Source organism: Protopterus annectens, chromosome 6.part0 (genome assembly GCF_019279795.1).
Source record: "Protopterus annectens isolate FY-2018-M chromosome 6.part0, PAN1.0, whole genome shotgun sequence".
Classification (NCBI taxonomy): Eukaryota; Metazoa; Chordata; order Ceratodontiformes; family Protopteridae; genus Protopterus; species Protopterus annectens.
In genome coordinates, this window is record NC_056737.1 from 308,838,185 (window position 1) to 308,861,682 (window position 23,498).

General features: G+C 43.3%; 1 protein-coding gene across 1 annotated transcript in view; it reads left to right on the forward strand.

Annotated features, from left to right (window-relative positions):
* The window catches only part of RTF1 (RTF1 homolog, Paf1/RNA polymerase II complex component), a 2,150,039-nt gene that overhangs the window by 627,612 nt on the left and 1,498,929 nt on the right, over positions 1-23,498 (forward strand). The window contains exon 9 of the mRNA XM_044074060.1: positions 6,970-7,052. Coding sequence (XP_043929995.1) covers positions 6,970-7,052 — 83 coding nt within the window. The remainder of the gene's footprint in view (positions 1-6,969; positions 7,053-23,498) is intronic.

Below are 23,498 nucleotides of genomic sequence, written 5' to 3' on the forward strand. Positions count from 1 at the left end.
CTACCCTCTTGTAGACCTTCCCTTTCACTCTTATTGGTACTCGTCTGTCACAAATCACTCCTGCCACTCTTCTCCACCCACTCCATCCTGCCTGTACTCTCTCCTTTTCCTCTCTTCAACACTCACCATTACTCTGAACTGTTGATCCCAAGTATTTAAACTCGTCCACCTTCGCCACCTCCACTCCTTGCATCCTCACCATTCCTCTATCCTCCCTCTCATTCACACACATATATTACACAATGGTCATGTGGTAGCTAAATAAACAAGGAGGCATAAGATCTTGTCCACTGTGCAGGCCAGCACAGGAAACATGGCTCCTTGCCCCACAAGTGGGCATGACTCTTGACAGCTGCATACATTTCCTTCTCAGTAAAATGTATTGGTGGACTCCCTAAGAAGGTACTTGGAGGACCCTTACGAATAGACCCTGAGCAAACAAGTCTTCAGTACCATAAGGCGTCCTTGGGAAACAACACAGGTAGATCTTTTTTGCTTCTCCAGAAAGCCACCAGTTTCCATGGTCCTGCACCAGGTGTCCTAACTCTTCAGCTTGGAAGATGGATGCCTTCTCTTTCCAGTAGTCAGGGAGGTTCCTGTATGCTTTTCTTCTTCTGCCACTACTCCCAAGAATCCTTCTAAAAGTTCAAATTAAGCCCCAAAACTCCTTCTCCTGGCCCCCTTCAGGCCAAGACAACATTGGTTTCCTCTTCTTCTACACCTGTCCAAGGGAAACTATTGGAAAACACAATTGCACCCAGACCTGTTCACTCAGCAGCAAGGTGTGCATCTCCATCCATATGTAACCTGCCTGTATATCATTCTATGGATGATAGGCTGCTGTTGACTAAAAGACCTCTTTTCCGAGGAGGTGGTACAGGTTCTAAAGGAAGCCAGAAAGCATACCATCAGAAGATCGTATACAGCTAAGTGGAAGGATTTTCAGTTTGGTGCTTCTGGCACAGACAAAGACCCATTCTTATCAGGTACTCAAGCTGTCCTCAAATATCATTGTGAATTATTACATTCTGGTCTGGCCCACTTTTCCATTACCCCCCCCCCCCCCAATCTGTCTGTCATTAACACCTGCTCATCTGTTGATCATCATCTCTTGTCCAGGATGGAAGTTGAACTTTTCTTGAGGGTTGTCCTAAACTTGAAGGCATCTAGGAAGCCTATTCACCCTCCCTGGGATCTCAACTTTGTGCTGGAAAAACTGACTGTACCCCCCTTTCGAGGCAGCAGCTTCTGCCACTTTTAAATTTTGTACCCTGAAGACTATCCTTCTGCTGACTCTTGCCTCTGCTTGCTGGGTGTCTGAACTTCAGGCTGTTGTGGCTACTCCACCCTTTCTCATTTTCCAAAACAACAGGGTGACACTCTAGGCCAGTCCTTCATTCATGGCTCAGGTAGTGAACGAGATGTCCCTAAACCAGGCCATCCACCTACCTACCTTTTTCCCTAATCCCCAAAATAAGGGGAAAGAATTCTCTACTCATTGGGTGTTCATAGGCAGCTAAGATTTTGCTTGGACAAAGCTGTCAGAAAACTGATCTATGGACCCTCTTGTACTCCAAACACTTGCTCAATTTCTTAAAGGAGGTCGTTCAACTTAGACCACCATGGAAGAAAATTATTATACTAAGAGATCTGAATGGTCTTTTTTTAGAAAAATTGACCGACCCTGGCCCCTTTTTAAACCAACAACTTCATCCTTCCTTTAATACCCATCTTGGACAACACTTTTTTGGTGGACGTTTACTTCCACAAGAAGGATATTTCAGACCTTTTTATGTAAAGAATCTTTCCTTGTCTTTTCATAAGGGCAGTGTATCTCTGTGTCAACCCCACATTTAACTCTTATGCCTAAGGTGATATCTGAAATGAGTGTAAATTAGGCTACCTATTCAGCAGTATTCTTTCTGCAGCCACAAAATTCAGGAGAAATGACCTTGCATTCTCATCACGTGCAAGTCCTAGCAGCTATTTGTCTCTCTTATAAAAGGGAAAGGAGGCCAAACCTGTTAACAAGAAGCACCTTTCTAAATGTTTGTCTCATTGCATTTCCTTTTGTTACATCATGGCAAGCCTATCCCGAGCCAGATTAGTGCTCAGTCTTCCAGAGCCATTGTTGTCACCACAGCCTTTCTTAGGGGGTTACTACCCAGGTTGTACTGGAAGCAGCTATATGGTCATTTGTGCATGCCTTCATCAAACAGCACTACAGTGTCTGTGGATAAGGCAGGGTTTTCCTCTGTCATCCTACAATAGGTTCATAGCTTTGTAGGCGTTTGTTAGGCTAACGACCACAAGGGACTTTTTTAAGCTTAGCCTTGCATCCCAATTCTCCAATTCTGGTACCCTTGATAAGTATAAGCAGTGGCCTTGGAAAAACTGGTCACTAATCTCGCACAGGTGTCCATTACAGACATAGGTGCCAGACCAGGGATGAATTTCCTGTTCTCCATCCATTTGTTCAAGTTACACTTGAATTGCGTTATGAAGGAGCCCTGCTTCACATGGATGTAGAGCCTGTTCAGTGAAGGGTTAGTCTGTGGGATATATATACCTGTTTTTCTGGCAGGTCCTTTTTATGTCACAAGCAAGGTTTAAGTATTTAATTCTGGTGCTGTTTGTTTTGTGGGTGTGGAGGAGGTCCATCAGAGTGGGACAGTGCCTTGTATGCCAGATATGGATGCAACAGCCTAGAGGAGACAACGTACTGGGATAGGGCCTTGAGGAAGTCTGCATAAGACATGTTAGGAACTTCTGTGGACATTCCATTTGTTGGATATACCTGGTTAGGTACATGCCATAGGGGGCATTGTACTCCATGACAGGAATGAATGCAGAATACAGTGGGACAGTGACTTCCTTGAACCTAGATGCTATACCTTTGTTTATAAGTTTCACAACATGGAATGGTTTCCTTGTAACTGTAGACATGTGATGATCAAAGGCTAGATTACTCTGTGTCCCCCCAAGACCTTGACTACTTGGTCAACGCTTAGGGGTGTGCTGCCAGTTTGATAGTTGCTAGGGGTGGTTGACTTCCCGAAGGATACTATTATGCATTTCTTGGCATTTAGTTTTAGTCCATGTCTCTGACACCAGTTATTTGTCTGTCCGCCCTTCCTGGAGAACATTTCTGTCAGTGGGGTCTCTGTGACTGCTCCTAATTTGTAGTTGTCTGCAAATTTAATCAGCCAGAGGCTTTTGACATTGGTCTTAACTTCAGAGAAGTAAATGCCAAAAGAAGTGGTTGCAGGACCAATCCCTGAGGGACTCCTGTAAAGAACAATTTGAAAACCGGCAACATAATTTGCACTAACCCTGATATGGATCACTGGATACACAGTCCTCTCACTTTTACTGCTGAAAGATCCACTTGAAATCACCTTCAGCAAAGGATTTCCAGCTAGCTGTTTAACTGGTTTGTGGTAGCATTGTACTTGTGGGTCTGTTCTGGTGTGTTTTTACTTAGGAGGACTGGGTTTATTCCTCTTGTGGCAGAAAGTGATTGCCTGGTCTATCTGAGTTGGGAAATGCACAAAATGATGCCTAATGTAGTCATTTTATTGGCTAGAGGGCTCATTATTTGTTTTTTTCGGTGCTACTGTAGATTTTACAGATTTGTTTAGGCTAGCAGTGTCCTGTATAGTAGCAAACAACTAGAAAGCAAATTTTCCTTGTAGAGTGAGCCATAAAACTGTACCCTGTAAAGCAGTAATACAGAGCAAATACCTTGCGTGCCAACACGTTTAGAGCACATAGCTGGGCATTGAGTGGCAATACTTTCATTTAGTAGATTTCAGTATTGTGTAAACGTTAAAGTTAGTAGAATTTAGTACTGTTTAGCATAATGTGTCCCAGTAAAGAACTCTTATTGGTCTACACCAACAAAACACTCTTAATAACTTTATAGCCCCAATACCCCGCCCCTTGTAGCTCACCAGTCGAAGGACTGTACAGTATGGATATGCAGTTTTCTAACCTCTCTGTATCAGCTTGGTGGATATGGGCATCTTGAGACAGTGTAGCAATTGTCTCATATTTATCAACATCCACTTAATCCTTAAAGAAGCAGGCACAGTGTGTGTGAGTGGTGTATTTAACACAATGACACTGGAGGCTAAATTCTCGCATACTAGCACACATCAGGTTGTCAACATCACGCACACAACACACACACCGACTAACTTATGCTTTGACACTTTATAGCAATCTTTCTAAACATCAAAAATCACATAGACCATCTGTTGTCAAAGCTATGTGTTAACAAGCCCAAAGGCATTCAGAAAAAACACCACCTAACACCACATACTGCCACTCTCAATGGAGCCCCAAACAGTAAGCCCCTAAAGCAAGCAAACGCACTTTCCAGGACTCTCATCATAAAGGGACTCCATTCTAAGATATACTGATAACCCTCTGACCAGGGTGAACAAGGAGGAGAAGACTGTTAGCTGATTATCTGGAGCCTTCACGCTCACGCAGGTATGCGTATGATTCCATTGTAGACCACGTAGGTGCAAATGACCCGAGATGTACCTCTATGGACTATGAAGAAAGACATTATAGAGCTTTCAGACTGCATGTCTCAGGCTGGTATGAGCCTGGCATTGAGCAGCATATTACCTTTACTGAGGATGATGACACAATATGAGCAAAAAATGATTGATTTCAATAGATGGCTGTCTTTCTGGTGTCATTCAGAGAGAGATCCAAAATTTCTCAGCCTAGGAGGACATGGTTAACAGACCACATTGCTTTGCTAAGGATGGTTTGCTCCTTTCCCTTGTTGGCTTTCAAATACTGGCTAAAACTTTTTCCACCCCCATAGTGCCTTTTTTAAGCATTTCCAAACTGACAAACCTACAGGCAGAGCAAAATCATCTCAACTAAACCTCAAGGTATTACTGTTCAATGTCAACACTACACTCCCTGCAAGCCCTCCTCGCACTCAAAAGTATAGACAACTGTGCAGTTACTGACACACAGTTTAAAGTAGAAGACAGTACCCTGGCAGTGCAAAATTTCAGTTCCATCCAAACTTTTTGACCAGTAGCTGCATGGACAAGGGCTAAAAGGGAAGGTGCCTCAATATACATCAGTAACAAGGTGGTCAGACAGGGTGATGTGCTGGAGTTCCTCCATGTGTAGATCACCTCGGACAAAATCCTGTACTATATCCTAGCTGCTATGTCCCAAGAAGCTTGCAGTGTATACTTGGACCTACTAGAGATGCTTCCTATCCAACCTAACACCCTACTCATGGGAGACTTTAATGACCTCTATATAGACTGGGAATCCTACATTTTCTCAAATCTACAGGCACAAACATTCCTGGACTTCATAAATACAAACACCCTTGACCAAATATTGAATATGCCCACTAGAGGCTCCAACATACAGGACCTCATGCTCACAAATATGGGAGAACGCTGCCCCCCCAAATGTCTCATCCTCCCTGGTAAGGTCCAGCCATAAAGCTGTCTCCTTCAAAATCAAATTCTTAATCCCATCAAAACCAGTAGGACAATTAGGAACTGTTCCAAGGCAAATTATCTTTTATTAAGTGCCCCTCCAAACACCTAAGAGTACAGCTGCTTATGCTGAATTGTTCTCAGAAACTCTGTACAACCATGTCAATGGCTGCATTGAAGTTGTACCTATGAGAAGTAAGCCAAGGGCTAGGCCTAGAAACAAACTGCCGTGATGGCATCCCAAATTAAACAGGCTATACAACAAATGGAAAAAAAATATGGTAAAAGTTGGGAGGGTTAATTCCCAAAAAGAGAGAAAACTCTCTCATCAAATTAAATTGGGTAGAAACTGCTCCAATTTACAGTTGTTGTAGAAGGAAACAATGCAGTGAATTGCAGTGGTTTTACCAATAAAGGATTGTTTCTTTTTTCAAGATCTTCGAATTGGAGTGGTTTCTACTACTGTTGTATTCATTTGCTGTAGTCTTTGGCTTCCTGGTCAGTTGTTTGTTCGTTGCTTTGATTTGTTCCAGTTCCAGGTACTTTTCAGTTTTTTGTGAATGTGTGAATGATCTGGGTTCAACGATATGACGTTTGACAATTTGTCCAGTCGATTATTTGAAAGGAATCCCAAGCAAAGCTGTTAAATGCATTGACTCGTTAAATTTGAGTGACGCCTCCAGGTGTATCTGCAATTAACTCCTGCTGACGCCTGTAGGCATCAAATACTGCTTGTTCATATTTGCATCAATAATTCCAAACCCATGCTATGTACAAGGTTTTAAAAGGTTTCATCTTAAAGCTTACACAATGGAAAACTCAAATGGATTAATATTTTATCTTTGTCTAGTGCAGGTAAATAGATGTTAATTGTTATTTTTATGATATTAATTTATATAGATATAATTTTCACATTTTTCTAAATATCTCAACAGCCAAGTAATACAGACAGAACTCATTGACTTCATGAATGCTCTCGGCTAGATGAATAAAATGCTGCTGACATTATGCGCATAACTTTAGTGGTTGCTGAAATATTGTAAGATGTTTACAAAATACTGCAAATGGAATAGTTACTGTGTTTACTGTGATTTATAACATTTGGTTTAAGACGTAGAACCTAAAAAATACTACCACTATAAAAATAGTTTGTGCTGAAGAGTTTGCCATTTATACCTCCTGTGCTTCCAGTGATAGGAACATTTGCTTTGAAATGTGACTGCATAGTTTGATTCTGTCAAAAGGCTTAGGCTTTGCCTCTTGGAAGTTACAGTGCATATTTGCTGAGCTCCATTGGAGTGAATGAGTTAAGTTGTAGAATGAGAGTATGGAAAAGTAAGTCAGAGTTTTGTTACTGCATTCACTTAGTATTTTCCCCTCATGTAATTAATATTCAGTTGAAACCTTAGTGTTTAAAATTTTAAAACTTGTATATTGACTCCTGATGCAATAGTCTTACTCTGTTCTGTTGACTTTTTTCTAGGCTGCTGAAATTATGGGTGTTGTAGAGACTGCCAAGATTTACCAGCTGGGAGGTACAAGGACAAACAAAGGGTTACAGTTAAGGTAAGTGTACTGGTTGAAAATGTAAGGCTTTACAAAGAGAAAATCAGCACTGTGGGTGTATGTTGATCTGGTGAAAAGTTTACTTTTGAAGTGGTGGTAGAGGATTGGAAATCAACCACTGGGGAGGGGGGTGACAGTGTCAGGAAGTGGTATAATTGATTTCACACTGAAAACAACCATTTTCTAAAAGTGGGGTTAATAAAATGCTTTTTAACATTTTATGTGCCTGTATGTACTAGATCATCTATGATGGCTTTAAGAAGTCAAGAATGTGATAGGACAGGTCCATCTTTCCACTATCTGTAAGACTTGAGGCCTTTGGGATCATGGTAGCTTAACACTTAAAACTTTCCCAGGCCACCTAACTCCTCCACTTTTCCCACAGTTCTGTGTATGGAAGGGCATTTTTCAGCTTTGGCTTGCCAAGTATGTACGGGCACATTTACTGGCTCTCATAGGTTGCCATTTATAGGTTGAGGTGCTTTGTTATTTTATGAAAGCATTGCTTGGGGGGGTTTGTATTTTTTAGCACCTTTACCCTCCAGGTTGCATCTGACCCTCTTAATCCTTAATTTTAAGGTTTGTCATTTTTTATTTTACCTGTATTTCTCTTCCTAACATTTTCCTTTTAGACATTTCTGTGCATATTCTTTGGAGTGATTTGCTTTTTTCTCAGTGTGTTCTTACAATTTCTTTTTTAATTATTCTTAGGAAGCACTGCTATTATATTTCACTTTTAAACTATACATTTTTAGGAACTTTACTGGATGTAGTCCAACAACTGTTTTGTCAAAAATGCCTTCTTCACCCCTTGGAAAATGTATATGTGTTTGTCTGCATCTTTATGCAGCTGCTAATTACGTGGAAGTGAAGGGTGGTCTTGGGCTCCATTGCCAGTTCTTGTCTTTTGTCTGGTTCTTGGACTCTACTAATAATTTTTGAGCAAACCAAAAGTGTTTTCATGTCCAACTTTTCTCTTTAACAGTTATTTTATTAGCCTTATTAAATACGTAGTTAGTGGTCTTTATCTGTGCATTACTTGTACTGGGCTCCCTTTGTAGTTCTTGTTCTGTTGTTGTTTATTTATTATTATTTGTGAGTATAAGGAACTTGTTTACTTTTTGACCATCTCACCAGTGCATTTCTGAATTTGATGTCCCTTGTGATCATGTTAGTTACCTTAGTTGTATTTTAGTCTGGTTATCAGACGATGCTTAAGGACAAGTCAAAGGTTTTTCTGTCTTTTTTGTAAATATCTCATTAGAGTATTTGGGTATGTATTAATCATATTGTCTGGGAGATTAGCCTAGTTTCCCATTTGCCCTAGATTGCTGTCTGGTTAAGTGATCTGCACAATTATACACTCTGCATGTAGGAGGCCGAGGGACTAAAAACCTGGTCAACAGGAGATAGCAGGTATCAGCCCACAGCCTTAATCCTGTGTGCTAACTGGCAGACTTTAACTGTTACTAAACATAATCAGTCCTTAATATTGATAAATCTGTACAACTTGATGTCTTGTGGTTGATGTTGAGACTAACAAAAGTAGTTCACTGCTTCACCTTCTCAAGTCAACAGCCTGGTTCCTGCTTCAAAGTCAGTTTTGATCTTATCTTGGTGTACTTTTTGGGGGAATTCATATTGGTAGAGCAGCAACAATTAGTGCCGATCCAACAACAAAAAAAAATTTACTCAAAACAATTTTCGGCAAACCTCAGAGGTTATTTTTGCTGGATGACAAACTCCCCTGCACTGTCTACATCCCCACACTTAAATATACATTCTTCTTGGATGCACATCAGTGGAGAGAAAAAGAAAACTGTCGGCGAAAACTGTTTTGTCCATTTTTCTTTGCTGGATCAGTATTCTGATGGTGTTGCTGATCCATTGACACATGCCTGTTTTTGGGGCACTATTAGAGATTTTTGGTTCAACTAAAATGTTCCTTTTTTTTTTTCCAGCTTTATTTTCTTCAAGCTACCGAATGGTGTAAATGTTGGTACTGGCCTGTGCTTGTTTTTTTGACTAACCTAATGCTGCAGGAACATTCTTTTCTTTGTACTGATTTGAATGGAACATTTTTGCTTATATCCACTTACAGCCTGGTCTAGCTTATGTGGAAATTGTACTCTTATGTCTGTTTGAATTGACTTAGTTGATGTCGGTGTGCTATCCATCTTAATATCAGTGGTCAGAAGCAATACTTCTATTAGGCCATTCTCTCCATATTATTTTTGATGTTGAGATCCTCTTCTCACCATGCAATTCATAGGCTTTGACATTGACTCGAAAGTCAGATGTGTCATTGACCCTGAGATCTGTGTCTAGACTGTTGACACTTGTCTTTATGCCTTTTTGGAAATGAGCAGCTTGACTCTAAAACTGTAGCCTTTGTGACATTTTGTAGATACCAGAACAACTTTGACAATTGTGTTGTTTTTGGGACCAGACTCGTTTGTTCCAAGACAGCTATGTGAGTCAAGATGTTTGGCACTCCTTTCATCAACCCTCACAGATTGTGTTGTAGTAATGTAAAAAATATCATCAATTGCTGAATGAATTATTTATTGATTCTGTACTTTGGAGAACCAGAAATCGTGTGTCCCATTCTACTGGTTACCGTCCTAAAATGTTTTTTTTTTCCTCCCTATTTTAGCAGACTTTGCATAGCCAGCTGTTGAATTTTGACTCCCTGCTGCTGAATTTTGACTCCCTGCTTAAGACAGGATTACATTTTTAGTTTTGGTGCGATTTATTTTTGTACAAGACTGTTTTTCTTTTAGATGTTCATTGTGTTTCACTGTTGCAGTGATAACATATGATCTTGTGTCAATTTTCATCCATTCCTCAGCCATTGGGTTTGGATCAGATCCAGCTCAACAGATGATACAGTTTCGTGGTCAACTGAAACTCTCAAGCTTCTCCATACCTATAATGCACCAACCCCTAACATACCTCCAGATCTCATTTGCCTGTTTCACTTATAGACTTGGTCAGCTTTGCTCTTGAGTATATTGAGAGATAAGTAAATTCTTTCCTAGAAAACTTTTCTTCTCAAATTTTTTTCATACATATACTTGGCTTTTTGTTTACCCTTGTTGGTATTTTTCCCATAAGCTGTAAAACCTTTCTCTTATCCTAACTTTACCTTTTACACGTTTATGTATTCTTTAGCACCATTGTTGGTACTTATTTATATATTTTCCCTTTTACTTCTTAGTTATCCTACAAAAAAAGAAAAAAAGTATGTGTATATTTTTTTCTCTCTTGGTTTCACTTTTTTGCCAGGATGTCTGAAAAAGGTTTTATAAAGTGTAAAAAAAAATATGGCCATAAGTTGCTTTATTCTGACGCTCATGACCTTTGCGTCTACTGTTTGAGCCCAGACCATCTTAATGATAATTGTGAGATGTGTTAAAATTTTAATCTGTGTGCTTTAGTGGAAAGAAGAAACAAATGAATATTAAAAGGTTTGCTTCCAACCTCTTTTTTAGAAGCCATATCTGGGGCTAACTCCCCCTAAAACATTTTCTAAGGACACTCCAAAAAAGTCCCCAAAGAAGTTGGGTTCTTCCACTGTATCTTCTACGGAGCCTCCTCTCAAAAATTCCTAATCAATTCAGAAGCTGTCTGGTTCCAAGATGTCCTTTGTGTCCCCTAAAACGCCTTTGGATCCGAAAGTACTGGTGTCCTTTGATTCAAAGGTTTCTCTGAGTGCACTGGCTCCGAGTCGTGGCGTCCAGGTCGGATCCAAAATGGTGAGTCTACTCCAAAGTTTTCAGAGTCGTCTCTGCCCCTTGGAGCCTCAGCTCTGGACAGCCCAGCTCCAACCTCTGCCTTGGGTGAATTGCCATCAGGGCAGACAGAGCTGATGGGGCAGAAGTATGGCTTCTCTCAGTTCCATGGGCTTTCTTCTCCCCAGGACGGTCTGTCTTCAAGGTAGTGGAGAGAGTTTTCTCTGTTTCTGCACAATGGAGGTCTTCTCACTCCTCAAATCTACCATCTGCATCCCATGTGTATATGCACCAAGAGCCTAGACTCCACAAGAACAGCCAGTCCAACCCCTCCAAACTACCCAGCAGGGCATTACCCTGTCTTCTGACACTTTCCTGGAACATCCCACCAAGTACCCCAGAAGAGAAAGTGCAAAACAAGGCACTTAGATTCACATTAGGAATCTATCACGGAAGACACAGATTTAGATGGAAGGGTCTCCCAGATTACCACCTAGAGATGTCTCATTTGGAGACATTCTGGAGATCCTTCAGCAACGGGATGGTTGTTTTTCCCCAAATCCTTCCCCAGAGGAATCCATATTTCTGGAGGGATTTGGATCTGGCCCATCTACCTCCTGAATAACTCTGCCTGCTGATGAACTCATTGATTTGATCTCTCAGCGGGTGTGGAAGGAACCTGATGCAGTTAAACCCATCCCTAAGTGACCAAACTGAATTCTGGGACCTCTGGCAGGAATGGAACACTGGAGCCCAGGGAGTGCCTGTAGATGTCATGTTCCACTGTCCATCCCCCTAATGAGAGTCCAGGGCTTTGGACAGGTTTGTGAAAGCATGTCTGTGCTTCAACAATGTTTGCTCATAGGTTACTTAATTACCTGGTACTTTTCACAGGGTTACAAAAAGATTTGATTAAGGAGTTGTCAAATACTCTTTCAGGGTCCACTACTGCAGAAGCTCAAACTACAGTGGCCTCACAGTTAGCAACCTTTCAGTCCATCGCAAATTCGTCCATAAGGATTATCTCTCATGCAACTAAGGGTAGCTCAAGTGTGGTGGGTTCAGGCACCTCAGTAAGGAGATATGTCTGGATGTGCTTGTGTGATTTTGTGGAGCCCTTCAAGTCTTCTTTCTTCAGTAATCCCTTTGACGGATGTTCCTTGTTTAGCCCAAAAGTGAAGGACACACACTCCAGGTGCGAGAAGGATGGAAAGACTCTCTGCTGTAGGAGTATGTTTTTTTGACCCCTTCCCCCCAAAGACCTTTTCTAGGAACCAACGTGGGAGACCTATGATTTTATTTATTGATTTAACGTTTGTTTACCGGGAAAGTCCAACAGGACACAGGTCCATTTTCAGAGGAGGCCCGGGGAGAAAAGCTCCAACAATATGAAAAACATTATACCACATGAAAATTACAGAGTACAGGTCAACAACGAAAGTACACATTGCAACTATAAATAACCAAAAGAGATGACACTTAAGCAATTTTAACAAAATTTGTACATCAAAGAGTGAGATAAAAATACAAAGATGTGGTCCAAAAAATCTCCGGGTCTTCTCGTAGATCACCATGGAGATGGTTCTCCCAGAGGCAGATGGGGGATCACTAATGGAAGGACACCACCTGTGCTGCAGACGTGGTCCAAAAAACCCAAGGGTCTAGAGATTCCTTCTCTGATGGACCCTACCAGTGCCCTAAAAGGAGGCCCAATTGTCCCACTGTGGAGGCAGTTGGGGGTCGCTTATCCGTGCACCAGATAGCTTAGCTAGATATCACAAAAGACACATGGGTGCAGAGAATTATTTCCAGAAGTTACATAATTCCCTTTTCCCTTCCGCCTCCATTCTCTCAAAAGTTTTCCGATGTTCCACCCAATCAGAAGAAAGCAGCAACACTAGAGATTCAAAAACTGCTAGAAAAGAGTCATCCAGGACGTCCCACCAGACCAGAAAGGATCCGGAACTTGGTCAGCATTCTTTTTAGTAGCAAAGAAAACAGGGGACTGTAGACCAATTTTGGATCTCAGCAACCTGAACAGGTCAGTCAGATCAGCACTCATTTTCGCATGGTCATGGTTCAGTCCATCCTGCTTTTTGTAGGCAAGGATGATTGGATGTGCTCGATAGACCTTCAAGATGCATATTATCTTATAAAAATGAGCAGGCAGTCCAAGAGGTTCTTGCACCTGGCTGGGAGTCGGTCATTTGTAGTTCAGAGCTCTGCCCTTGGTCTTTCACTACAGCCCCTAGGGTGTTCACCAAATGCATGACAGCGGTGGCAGCTCACCTGAAACTGTAGGGATTCTGGGGGTTTCAATATTTAGACGACTGGCTCATTACTGCTGTGACCTGGCAGTTACTCATAATAGCTGAGATCTGGTACTCCAAACTTGCTACCTTCTGGGAATCGCAGTCTAGAAGAAATCTCAGTTGTGTCCATCACAAATAAAGGAATTCGTAGGAGCAGATTATATTACAGTATCTGCGACAACCTCACTTTCCCTATTCAGAGCTCGAACTTTGATTCCAGGTTGCAAAAATTATTCACACCACCAAAATTTCAGCCTCATTAATACTTCAAGCTTTGGGTCAGTGTCAGCATCCATAGATGTTATGTAGTCCTTTCTCACTATAATTCTTGCTGGATGGGTTCGTAGCCGATATTCGGCTCCGACTCGGCCGATACTGAAGCTCAAGCGCTTTTACTGGCTCGAGGCTAGCCCCTATCCCATGGTGCCTCATGGCAAATCCCCAGATCTCGTTTGCCGCAAAAGCTTTGAGGTTGTGTCTTACTGGCTCTTTGGCTAAGTAAAACTATTTTTTGCTAAATTTAGTCTTTTACTTTTCTGTGATATATATATATATATATATATATATATATATATATATATATATATATATATATATATAATTTTTTCTGTTGTGTCACTGTTATGAAAGTTCTTGACCCCTGCCCCCCCCCCCTCCCCCAGGACTGTAAGGCCCATTTAAGTTAGAGGGCTGTAATGTCCGTTTAAGTTAGAGGGCCTTTCCTCCCTGTGTGCGACTGTTAACTTTTTTTTTTTTTTTATCTTCTTCTTCCTTCCTCTCTTTATTGTTGTAGTTAATACTTTTAGTATTGTTATCTAACTTATCTTTCCTGATATGAAATGTCAAAAGATAAGGATAGGGAGCATAAGGATCATTGCCATTCGGGGTTTAAAAAGTGTGATAGGTGTGCGCAGAAAATGTCTTACAGACAGCCACACCAGTTGCGTGTATTGCCTTGGTGAAGCCCATTTGCAGGAACCCTGCATGTTTTGTCACGCTTTTAGTGCTAGAGTTTTAAATGAGAGAAAGAAGAAACTCGTAGATAGGGGTCTCATGACCAGTTCCTTCCAGGAACAGCAGGAACTTGGTCAGGCAGCTCCAAAATCCTCTAAGAGAAAATCATCGGCCCCGGCTTCGGAGCAAAAAGTTCCGGTTCCGACTCAGCTTCATCCATTTCGGTGCCGTCTGTTTCCACGGCTCCGAGACAACCTTTGGTACTGAAAATTTTACCTGAAATCGAGGATGTTCTTCGTGTTTCACTGTTGCAGTCATTACATTTGGGTAATCTGCTGGCAGGTTGCCTTCAGTCGGCCTGATTAACAAAGTCTTGGGTCCTGCCTCGGTTGTTGTCCCTTCTTCCATGATGTCAGGTTGTCAGGGGTATTAAACTTGCAGCTGACGCCATTACATCAGTCTTTCTTGCCGCATGGTGCCCGAAGCAGAAGCAGTTTGCAAGTGCCTGTCGGCCGACTCCTGAAATTTTCGTTTTCTAGTTTCAGAACCAAAGTCTTCAACTAAAAGTAAGTACCCCGTTGGGGAAACTTTTTCTTGCTCCTTACCGATGTCAGTAAAAGTTAATAATTGCATCACTTGTGGGAAACAAATACCTTGTACTGTATTCCTTGCCTAGGCCCTGACCACAACGTGCCTTGCTGTCGGTTTTGTGATAAATTTAATCAGCGCATGTTTAATCGTCGGTATATTTTTGCTTCTAAATATTTTGGCTCTAGATTTAACTATCCAGAAATGTCGGTTAGCATTCCGACTACCGGAATACTTAAAAAAGAAAAACGCAAAGAAAAAGACAGAGACAGACCATTGAGGTCCAAAACCGACGACGCTTCTCCTAAGCCAGTTGCCGGTTCGCCGGTACTCAGTGAGGCGCCTTCGCAGCCCCTGATACCCGCTACTTCTGATTCGCAGACCTCTATTGAGACCCATTCGGAGTCCGGTATGCCACGAGATGCTTCAATTATGGAACCTGCGGATGTCTCTGCCTTAGATGGGTCCGGAGCCACTGTGCAGGCACCGGCTTCTGAGGGTGTTTTCAGGCCTACAGATTTGTATATTAGACCGATGCCCTCTTCAAAACTAAGGCCAGAATCTAAATCTATGTCTAAAAAATGGACACCTGGGCCACATGTGCAGGCCCCTATGCCTAAAAAACAAATGATCAAAATGGCTGAAGATTTAATTACTCTGATCAGGGGTAGCCAACCCCCTCCTTCTAAGAGGCCTAGGCAAGACATTGATTATGAATCTTCTGAACAGGATTCTACTTCTTCTGACTCTTCTAATGAATGTGATTTGTCTATTCCTACTTATGAGGACTCTGATGCAGAAGATTCCATTCCTTCTGCGTCTCTCCCTGAGGATTTTTCTTTTGGGGAAACTTTACATGCCTTAAGGGAACATTTCCATTGGGAAAGTCAGGATTTCTCTGAATCTAAAAAGAGACTTAGGGATTTTCTTTTACTTCCTCAGCATAAGCCTTTGGCTATACCTCCTGTTCTAGACATTGTTGATGTATTTTCAGAATCTAGTATGACTCCTGATTCTCTGCCTCCGGCTCCTTGTAAACCAGACCGATACTACAGGGTTCCTGACTGCCACAAATTCCTTTTCAAAAATCATATTGCTGATCCTCAAACCATTTCTCAGGGTCCCAAGGGCATTATGGCCTCTACTGCTAAAAATCCTTCCCCATCTGATAAGAGACTCCAGGGTGCTGGATAGATGGGGTAAGAAGTTTACACGTCTGCAACCTTGGCAATCAGGGCTTTAAACTGTCAATTTCATATGCCTAAATATCAACAGCATATCATGGGACTACTTAAACAGAAAATTATGTTAATCTCTGATTTTGTGGAAAATAAAGAATTGCAGGATTTATTGCATTCAGCTGAACAAGTTGGAAAACATACTTTGCAATGTGGTTTTGATTCTTGGAGGCCTCTTGCAGGGCTGCTGTTACTGGATCTGTGCTAAGACAGCATGCTTGGCTCAAAGAGCAAACTCTGCTTTGTTGGATGCTCCTTTACAACAGGACCGTCTCTAGTAATAAGGCTGAAGAAGTGTTAAAAAAGATGGAAGATCAAGCTAAATCTGTGCAAACTGTGAAAGATTTCTTACAAGTGCAACCTCCAAGATTTACTAGGCACTGGCCTACTAAGAACTGGTCCTTTCCAGTCCCCTCGAGAGCCGCTCAAGTCAAATCAAGGCATTCCAAAGGCTCCAGGTTTCAGTCAGAAGGACCTTTTAGAACAAAACAATGGGGTGTCTCCACCTCCAAATCTGGAAGCAACAAGGCACCTCCCTATGGTAAACAGTCTCAATGACTTCTCTCTACAATCACCAAGCACTTTCCTCTTAGCTGCCCCTTTGGGGGGGAAACTAGCACTTCATGCACAAAACTGGCAACTTATTACCCAGGACAAATTGGTTTTAAATATAGTATCCCAAGGATACAGATTTCACTTCCACACGTTGCCAGTCCCAAACGGATGGCCAGATCTGCCCCCAAATCAGTGGGCAGAGGCCCAGAAACAAGTTCTGTCCCTCATGAACATGGGGGCTATTCAACCAGTACCAGAAGAGGAAAAGGGGCAAGGTTTCTTTTCCAGACTTTTCCTGGTACCCAGAAAAGACAAATCATGGCGTCCAGTTCTGGACTTATTCACTCTAAACACATTTCTGGACTTTCCAAAATTCAAGATGCTGACTCTTCAACAGTTGCTACCTATGCTAGGCAAAGATGCCTGGTTGGTAACTCTAGACTTAAAAGGAGGCTTACCTGCATATCCCAATCCGGGAATCTTGCAGAAGATACCTCCGCTTCAAAGCAGGCTACTTGCATTACCAGTTCTCTGCACTGCCCTTTGGCTTATCTACTGTGCCCAGGGTCTTCACAAAGTGCCTGGCACCAGTAATTGCATTTTGCAGGCAAAGAAATATTCAAATATATCCATACCTGGACGATTGTCTAATTCAGGCAGAAAACAAGGACATTCTTCTAAAGCATCTGGCGTTTGTAAAAAGGGATCTGATATTGTTAATCCTCGTTCATTCCTTACGCATGGGTATCGGTTCTGACCTCTGAACCGAGCCGGCCATTTTCCAAGCTTGCGTCTGCTTCAAACTCTTGAGCTAAACTCTTACCCACAATCCCCCTCTCCTTGTTACCTCAGATTTCGTTTGCCGCATTGCCATTTGGTCGTGTCAAGCTACTTCTCTTGAGCTAAGTACAGTCATTTGTTGTTTAATAGTTTTTCAGATTACTTTTCTGTCAGAAAAGTTCATATTTTGTCTCTTACCCTATCACGTCTAGCGTACATAATTATTTCAGATTTTTCTTCTTCTTTCTTTACCACCTTTACCGCGAGGTATTTACCATCTTTGGTAATCTTTTTCCTTTTTCTCTCATACCTTCAGGTACTCTCTTGTACCATTGCTGGTACCTTTTCTGTTAACTAATTTGCTGTCATGGCAGATAAGAAAGGTAGTCCGGGTTTTAAGCAGTGTTCTGATTGTGGACACAACTACCTACTTCTGATGCACAATCTGTGTGTTTATTGCTTGGGAGCTTCCGATTTGTCTGTTGACCCACTCTGTACTATTTGTGAGAACTTTTCTAATAAAACCTTGTTGGAAAGGAAAAACAAGCTGTTACTGAAGGGACTTCTTAAATCTCCCTTTTCAGGGGCTATTTCTAGGTCAGAGGCCTTAACCCCTCCTAGAGCCCTTAAGAAAATCTTGGATGTTCCTACTAAGGCTAAATCTTTGCCTTCGTCCTCGGCTGGGGACTCCCGCCAACCAAAACCTGAAAAGGCTAAAGTTTCGGCTCCAGAGCTCACTCAGTCAGCCCCAGTGCTTTCGGTGCCTAGACCTTTGGCTCCATTAGTGATTTTGGCTCCGTCTTCTCCTGCAGCCTTCTATATATCGGCACCGAGGGGCTCTTTGGTTCAGACTATTACCACTATATCGGCACCGACCATACAGTCAGCGCAGACCTTGACGGCTCCAAGATCTTCCTAGGGACCGACACCTTTATTGACTCCAGTTTTGTCGGTTCCAGCTTCGGCACCAACAACCACTTCGGTACCGATCCCTGTGTCAGTGTAGACCATGACATTGCCGCCGATGACTTCTTGGGTGCATAGATCAGTAGTCCAGTCTCTCTCGGCACCGTTGTCCTCGGTGCGGACAGATGAGATGGGCACGGAGTCTGCCTCTTCTGTAGACAGGCCTGTTTCTCCCTCAGTCTCAGTGAGGTCCACTAGAAGCCTTTCGGAACATGATGTGTTGCGTCTTGTGGACCAGGTACTCTTGGCCAGAGGTATCCCACCCCTCAGGAACTATCCTTCCTTGGGAGGTGATCACCCATCTCCAAAGACCCCTTCTTATTCTCCTCCTTCATTGCCTTTGACATCCATGGATATAGCACAGTCTTCCCCTTCTGCGGTCCCCTTCATGGATCTCACTAAGGAACCGCAGTTTCCTCTACCCAGGGTGTCAGTTGTGACACGCATAGTTTGCTGCTCCACAGCCATTTAGGGACTCCGGGTCAGCAGGCTGAGCCACTTAGGGGAGGGGTGACCCCTGTCTTAGACATGCACTCCTCTTCGGGTGGACCAGCCTTCCAACTGATGGAGAAGGCCTTCGCTGTTGCTGGCGATACCAGACTGTCTATACCTTCACCCTCCTCTAGTACACTGGTTTCACAAGTCGCACCTAGCGGACACTGGGTGCAAGGGCCGCAGAACATATTCCCTCAGGAATCCCCTTTTCCGCTGTCTTTTCCAGATTCTCCCGCTGAGGAGGTCCACCGGGAAAAGTTCATGTAAGAGGAAGCACATGGACTCCACAGAGGAGTCCCTCACTAAAAAACACAGATTTCGTTGAGGGGGAAGGATCCCCTCGGTCGCCCTGTGAGGTATCCTTTGGTGATATCCTCGAAATCCTGAAAGAGAGAGGTGTCTGGCAGTCCTCTAATCCAACCTCTGAGGAATCTGTGTTCCTGCAGGCTTTTCGCGCCCGGCCCCCTTACCTCCTGGGTTACTCCACCTGCCGATGAACTTGTCCAGCTCATCGTGCAGCGTGCTTGGAAGGCTCCTGATACCGTCAAAGCTATTCCCCAGAGGCCAGATGAGATGTTATCCCCTCCTGCTTCAGATCTCCATTGGTCCAAAGGTCTTCCTGTGGATGCTTTGGTGGTGGCGGCTGCAAAAAAAAAGGATCTGACAGAAGAAGAAAGCCAGACTGTCCATCCACCTAACAAAGTCCTGGGCCCTGGACAGGATAGGGAAGCACACCTTTGCTTCAGCAACCTTTGCTATCAGGTCCCCGAATTATATGGCACATTTTATCAGGCTTCAAAGGGATCTGATTTCTGAGCTCTCTGAAACCTTGGCTGGTGCCGTGTCTGATGAGGTCCGTGACAAAGTGGCCTCTCTGTTAGCCACCATTGAATCTATATCTAACTCGTCTATGCATCTGACATCTCACGCATCAGAAGGAGCAGCTAGAGCAGCGGGTGCAGCTGCGGTCTTGAGACGACACGCCTGGATGCACTTGTGCAATTTCGTGGAACACTTTAAGTCTTCCTTTCTTAATGCTCCCATTGAGGCTTCCTCATTGTTTGGGCCCAAAGTTAAAAGCACACTGGTCAGATGTGAACAGGACGGTAAGACACTTTCTGCCGTAGGTGTCCGTTATTCTTCCCCTCAACGTGCTTTCTCTCGAAACCAAAAGAGTGGGAAGATATGGTTCAAGAAATCTCAGGGTCCTTTCCGTGACACACAGGCTGAGTTCTCCCCCAGAGGCAGAGGGGGAGACTCGCAGGGAAGACGCTCCTTTCGGGGCAAAGGGGGTCCGCATAACCAGGGTTCCAGGGATTCTTTCCCTGGTCAATCCTACCAGCGCTCCTGAAGAGCGGCCCAACTCCTTGGGGACATTTCTCCTTGTACCCTTCTGCCCAGCTAACCATAACCACCAATTCTTGGGTACAAAGGATTATAACCAGAGGTTATCATATCCCCTTCAGTCTTTGTCCTGCCCTTTCAAAAAACCTTCCCGACGTTCCACCCAGTCAAAGGGAAGAAGCAGCACTAGAGATAGAAAAGCTGCTAAGAAAGAGAGTCACCCAAATAGTCCCTCCAGACCAGATAGGATCCGGAGTCTACTCAAGACTATTTTTGGTGCCAAAGAAAACTGGGGACTGGAGACTAATTTTGGATCTCAGAGTATTGAACAAGTTTGTGAGAGTACAAAAATTCCAGATGGTCACAATACAGTCTATCCTCCTGCTTTTGGAAAAAGACGATTGGATGTGCTCTATAGATCTTCAAGATGCGTACTACCACATAAAAGTGGACAGACCATCAAGAAGATTTCTGCGCTTCCATGCGGGAGCCAGTCACTACCAGTTCAGAGTACTGCCCTTCGGACTCAACAGTGCCCAGAATGTTCACAAATTGCATGGCAGTTGTCACAGCTCACTTGCGACTTCAAGGATTCTAGGTGTTTCCATACCTAGACGACTGTCTTATTTCCGCCCCCACCAGACATCTACTGGAAAAAGCCCTAGCATACTCTCTCCTCGCTGCTCAAAGGCTAGGCATAACCATAAACTGGCAAAAATCCAATCTCACCCCATCTCAGTCGACAGAATTCATAGGGGTTATCTTGGACACAAAAAACTGCAAATAATTCTAAGGATAAAGCAACAACTAATTCCAATCCTTTCAAGGGAAAAATCCACGGCTCACTCGGTTCTACAGCTGTTTGGTTCCATGGCAGCCTCCATCACCATTGTTCCCCTGGCCAGGTTTCACATGAGGCTTCTATAATGGCTACTGCTCACCCAATGGTATCCTTTTCAGCATCCTCTTTCAGACATAATTCGAGTAACCCACAGGTGCAAACAGGATTTAAATTGGTGGATGACACTCTCTCTCACAATGGTCTTGCCCCTTTTTCCCCCAGCAACCCAAGGCCACAGTGTCCATGGATGCCTCAATAAATGGGGTGGGGGGGCTATGTCAGGGACAGAAAGTCCAAGGCACTTGGTCTGAACTGGAGGCTCACCTGCATATAAATGTTCTAGAGGTGAGGGTGGTGCTTCTGGCGTTGCAAGCATTCCATCCCCTGCTGCCATCTGGGACAATTGCGATTCAATCAGACAAAATGGCAGTGGTCTGGTACATCAACAAGCAAGGTGGAACCAAATCTTATGCTCTTTGTCGAGAGGCCATGAGGATATGGCAATGGCTGCCAACCGTTTTCTTCTAGCAATGCATATTCCCGGGAGTTCCAATGTGTTAGCAGACAGACTCACCAGGTGCATTCTTCAACCTCACGAGTGGTCCCTGAATCCCTTGATAGCGTTGAAGATCTTCCACCGCTGGGGCCGTCCTTGCTGCGACCTCTTTGCATCCCCGACCAGCTACAAATGCAGTAACTGCTTTGCTCGGATTCCCCCTCCGGGACAGTCACCTAGGGACGCTCTGGTCCACGATTGGCCCTCGGGTCTTCTTTACGCATTTCCACCCTTTCCCCTCATTCCCCAGTTTCTGAAGAGAGCCCGTCGGTTGAAGAGCAAGGTGATCCTCATAGCACCATATTGGCTTCAACAGATTTGGTTCCCCTTCCTTTAGCCTCACCTACTAGATCAACCATGGATTCTCCATCCAGCCCCGGAGTTTGTCTCACATCCACAGAACCTGATTCATCCCAACTTGAACAGCCTGAAGCTCATGGCTAGGCTACTCCAATTCCATTGATTGTCAGGCAGAATGATCTTTCTTTACCAGTACGTGATATTTTCATTGCTTCTCATAAGTCTTCCACTAGAATTACTTATCTGAGCAAGTGGAAAAGATTTACCTGTTGGCTGAAAGATAAACAAGTAGACCCCTTTTCAGCACCAGTGTTGATAATACTAGACTATCTGGCCGACCATTTTCAATCGGGTCTTTCGGCCTCTACCATTAGAGTTCATTTGCTTGCAATTTCTAATTTTCATGAGGGTGTCCAAGATTCCTCTCTTATGTCCCATAAATTGTGCCAGACCTTCATATAAGGTGTGAATCATCTGAAGCCACCTTTTAGAGAACCTATTCAACCATGGGATTTATCATTAGTTCTACATCCTCTGACAATGTCACCTTTCGAACCAGCCTCTTCTTGCGACCTCAAGTATTTGTCATGGAAAACCTTGCTTTTGGTCACCATTACTTCTGCCAGACATATTTCTGAGCTTCAAGCTTTATGCATCAAGAGTCCATACTTGATTTTTCATAGAGATAGAGTGCCTCTGAGAACTAATCCATCATTTCTGCCTAAAGTGGTCTCTGAAATGTTTATTAATCAAGCCATTGAATTGCCAGTTTTCTTTCCCAATCATTCAAACAGAGGAGAGTATTGCCTACATACCCTAGATATCCACAGGCAAATCTGTTTTTACTTAAACAGGACTAGACCCTTTTGTAAATCTGACCAGTTATTTTTGGCCTTTTTTGGACCTAGATGAGAATCTGCTGTTGCTAAGGTCACATTAGCTAGATGGCTGAAGGACTGTGTGACCTTTATTTATACACAACATAATATCTCGTTGCCTTCTACCATGAAAGCTCATTCAACAAGGTCGGTAGCAACTTCTGCTGCCTTCCATGCCAGAGCTTCTTTACATGACATCTGTGCAGCTGCAACTTGGGCTACGCCTCATACCTTCATCAATCATTACAAATTGGATTTGGCCTCCAGAGGAGGTTCTATGGTGCTCAGGAATGTCCTTCCATGAGAGCCTCCCAGGAGTAGAGGTAGCTGGGGACTCTGTCCCATGCGTAAGGAATGAACGAGGATTAACAATATCAGATAAAGAAGTTATATCTTACCATAACGTTCCATCTGTATTGTTGATCCTCATTCATTCATTACAACCCTCCCTCCTTCCCCCTCCTGTGGTTTCTAGTGGATCTCACCATCCAGTTCTCTTAGGTTATTTGACCAGAGGTAGCCTCTACCCTTCTTTGACTTGCAAACTCAATCTGAGGTAACAGGGAGAGGGGGGTTGTGGGTAAGGGTTTAGCTCGAGTGTTTGAAGCTGACGCGAGCTTGGAAAATGGCCGGCTCGGTTCCGAGGTCGGAACCAATACCCATGCATAATGACTGACCGAGGATCAACAGTACAGATGGAACGTTATGGTAAGACATAACTTCTTTTTCTAACTTGTCTAGGGTACACCATAAATGAAAAGAAATCACAACTGGTACTCTCTCAAAAAATTACATTCCTGGGTGCAAGCTTGAATACAACTGCCCAGATTACTTACCTTACGCCAGAAAAGCAAATTCAATTGATGAGTTACTTCAAACAGGTGGCCACAAAAACCCAGCTGTCT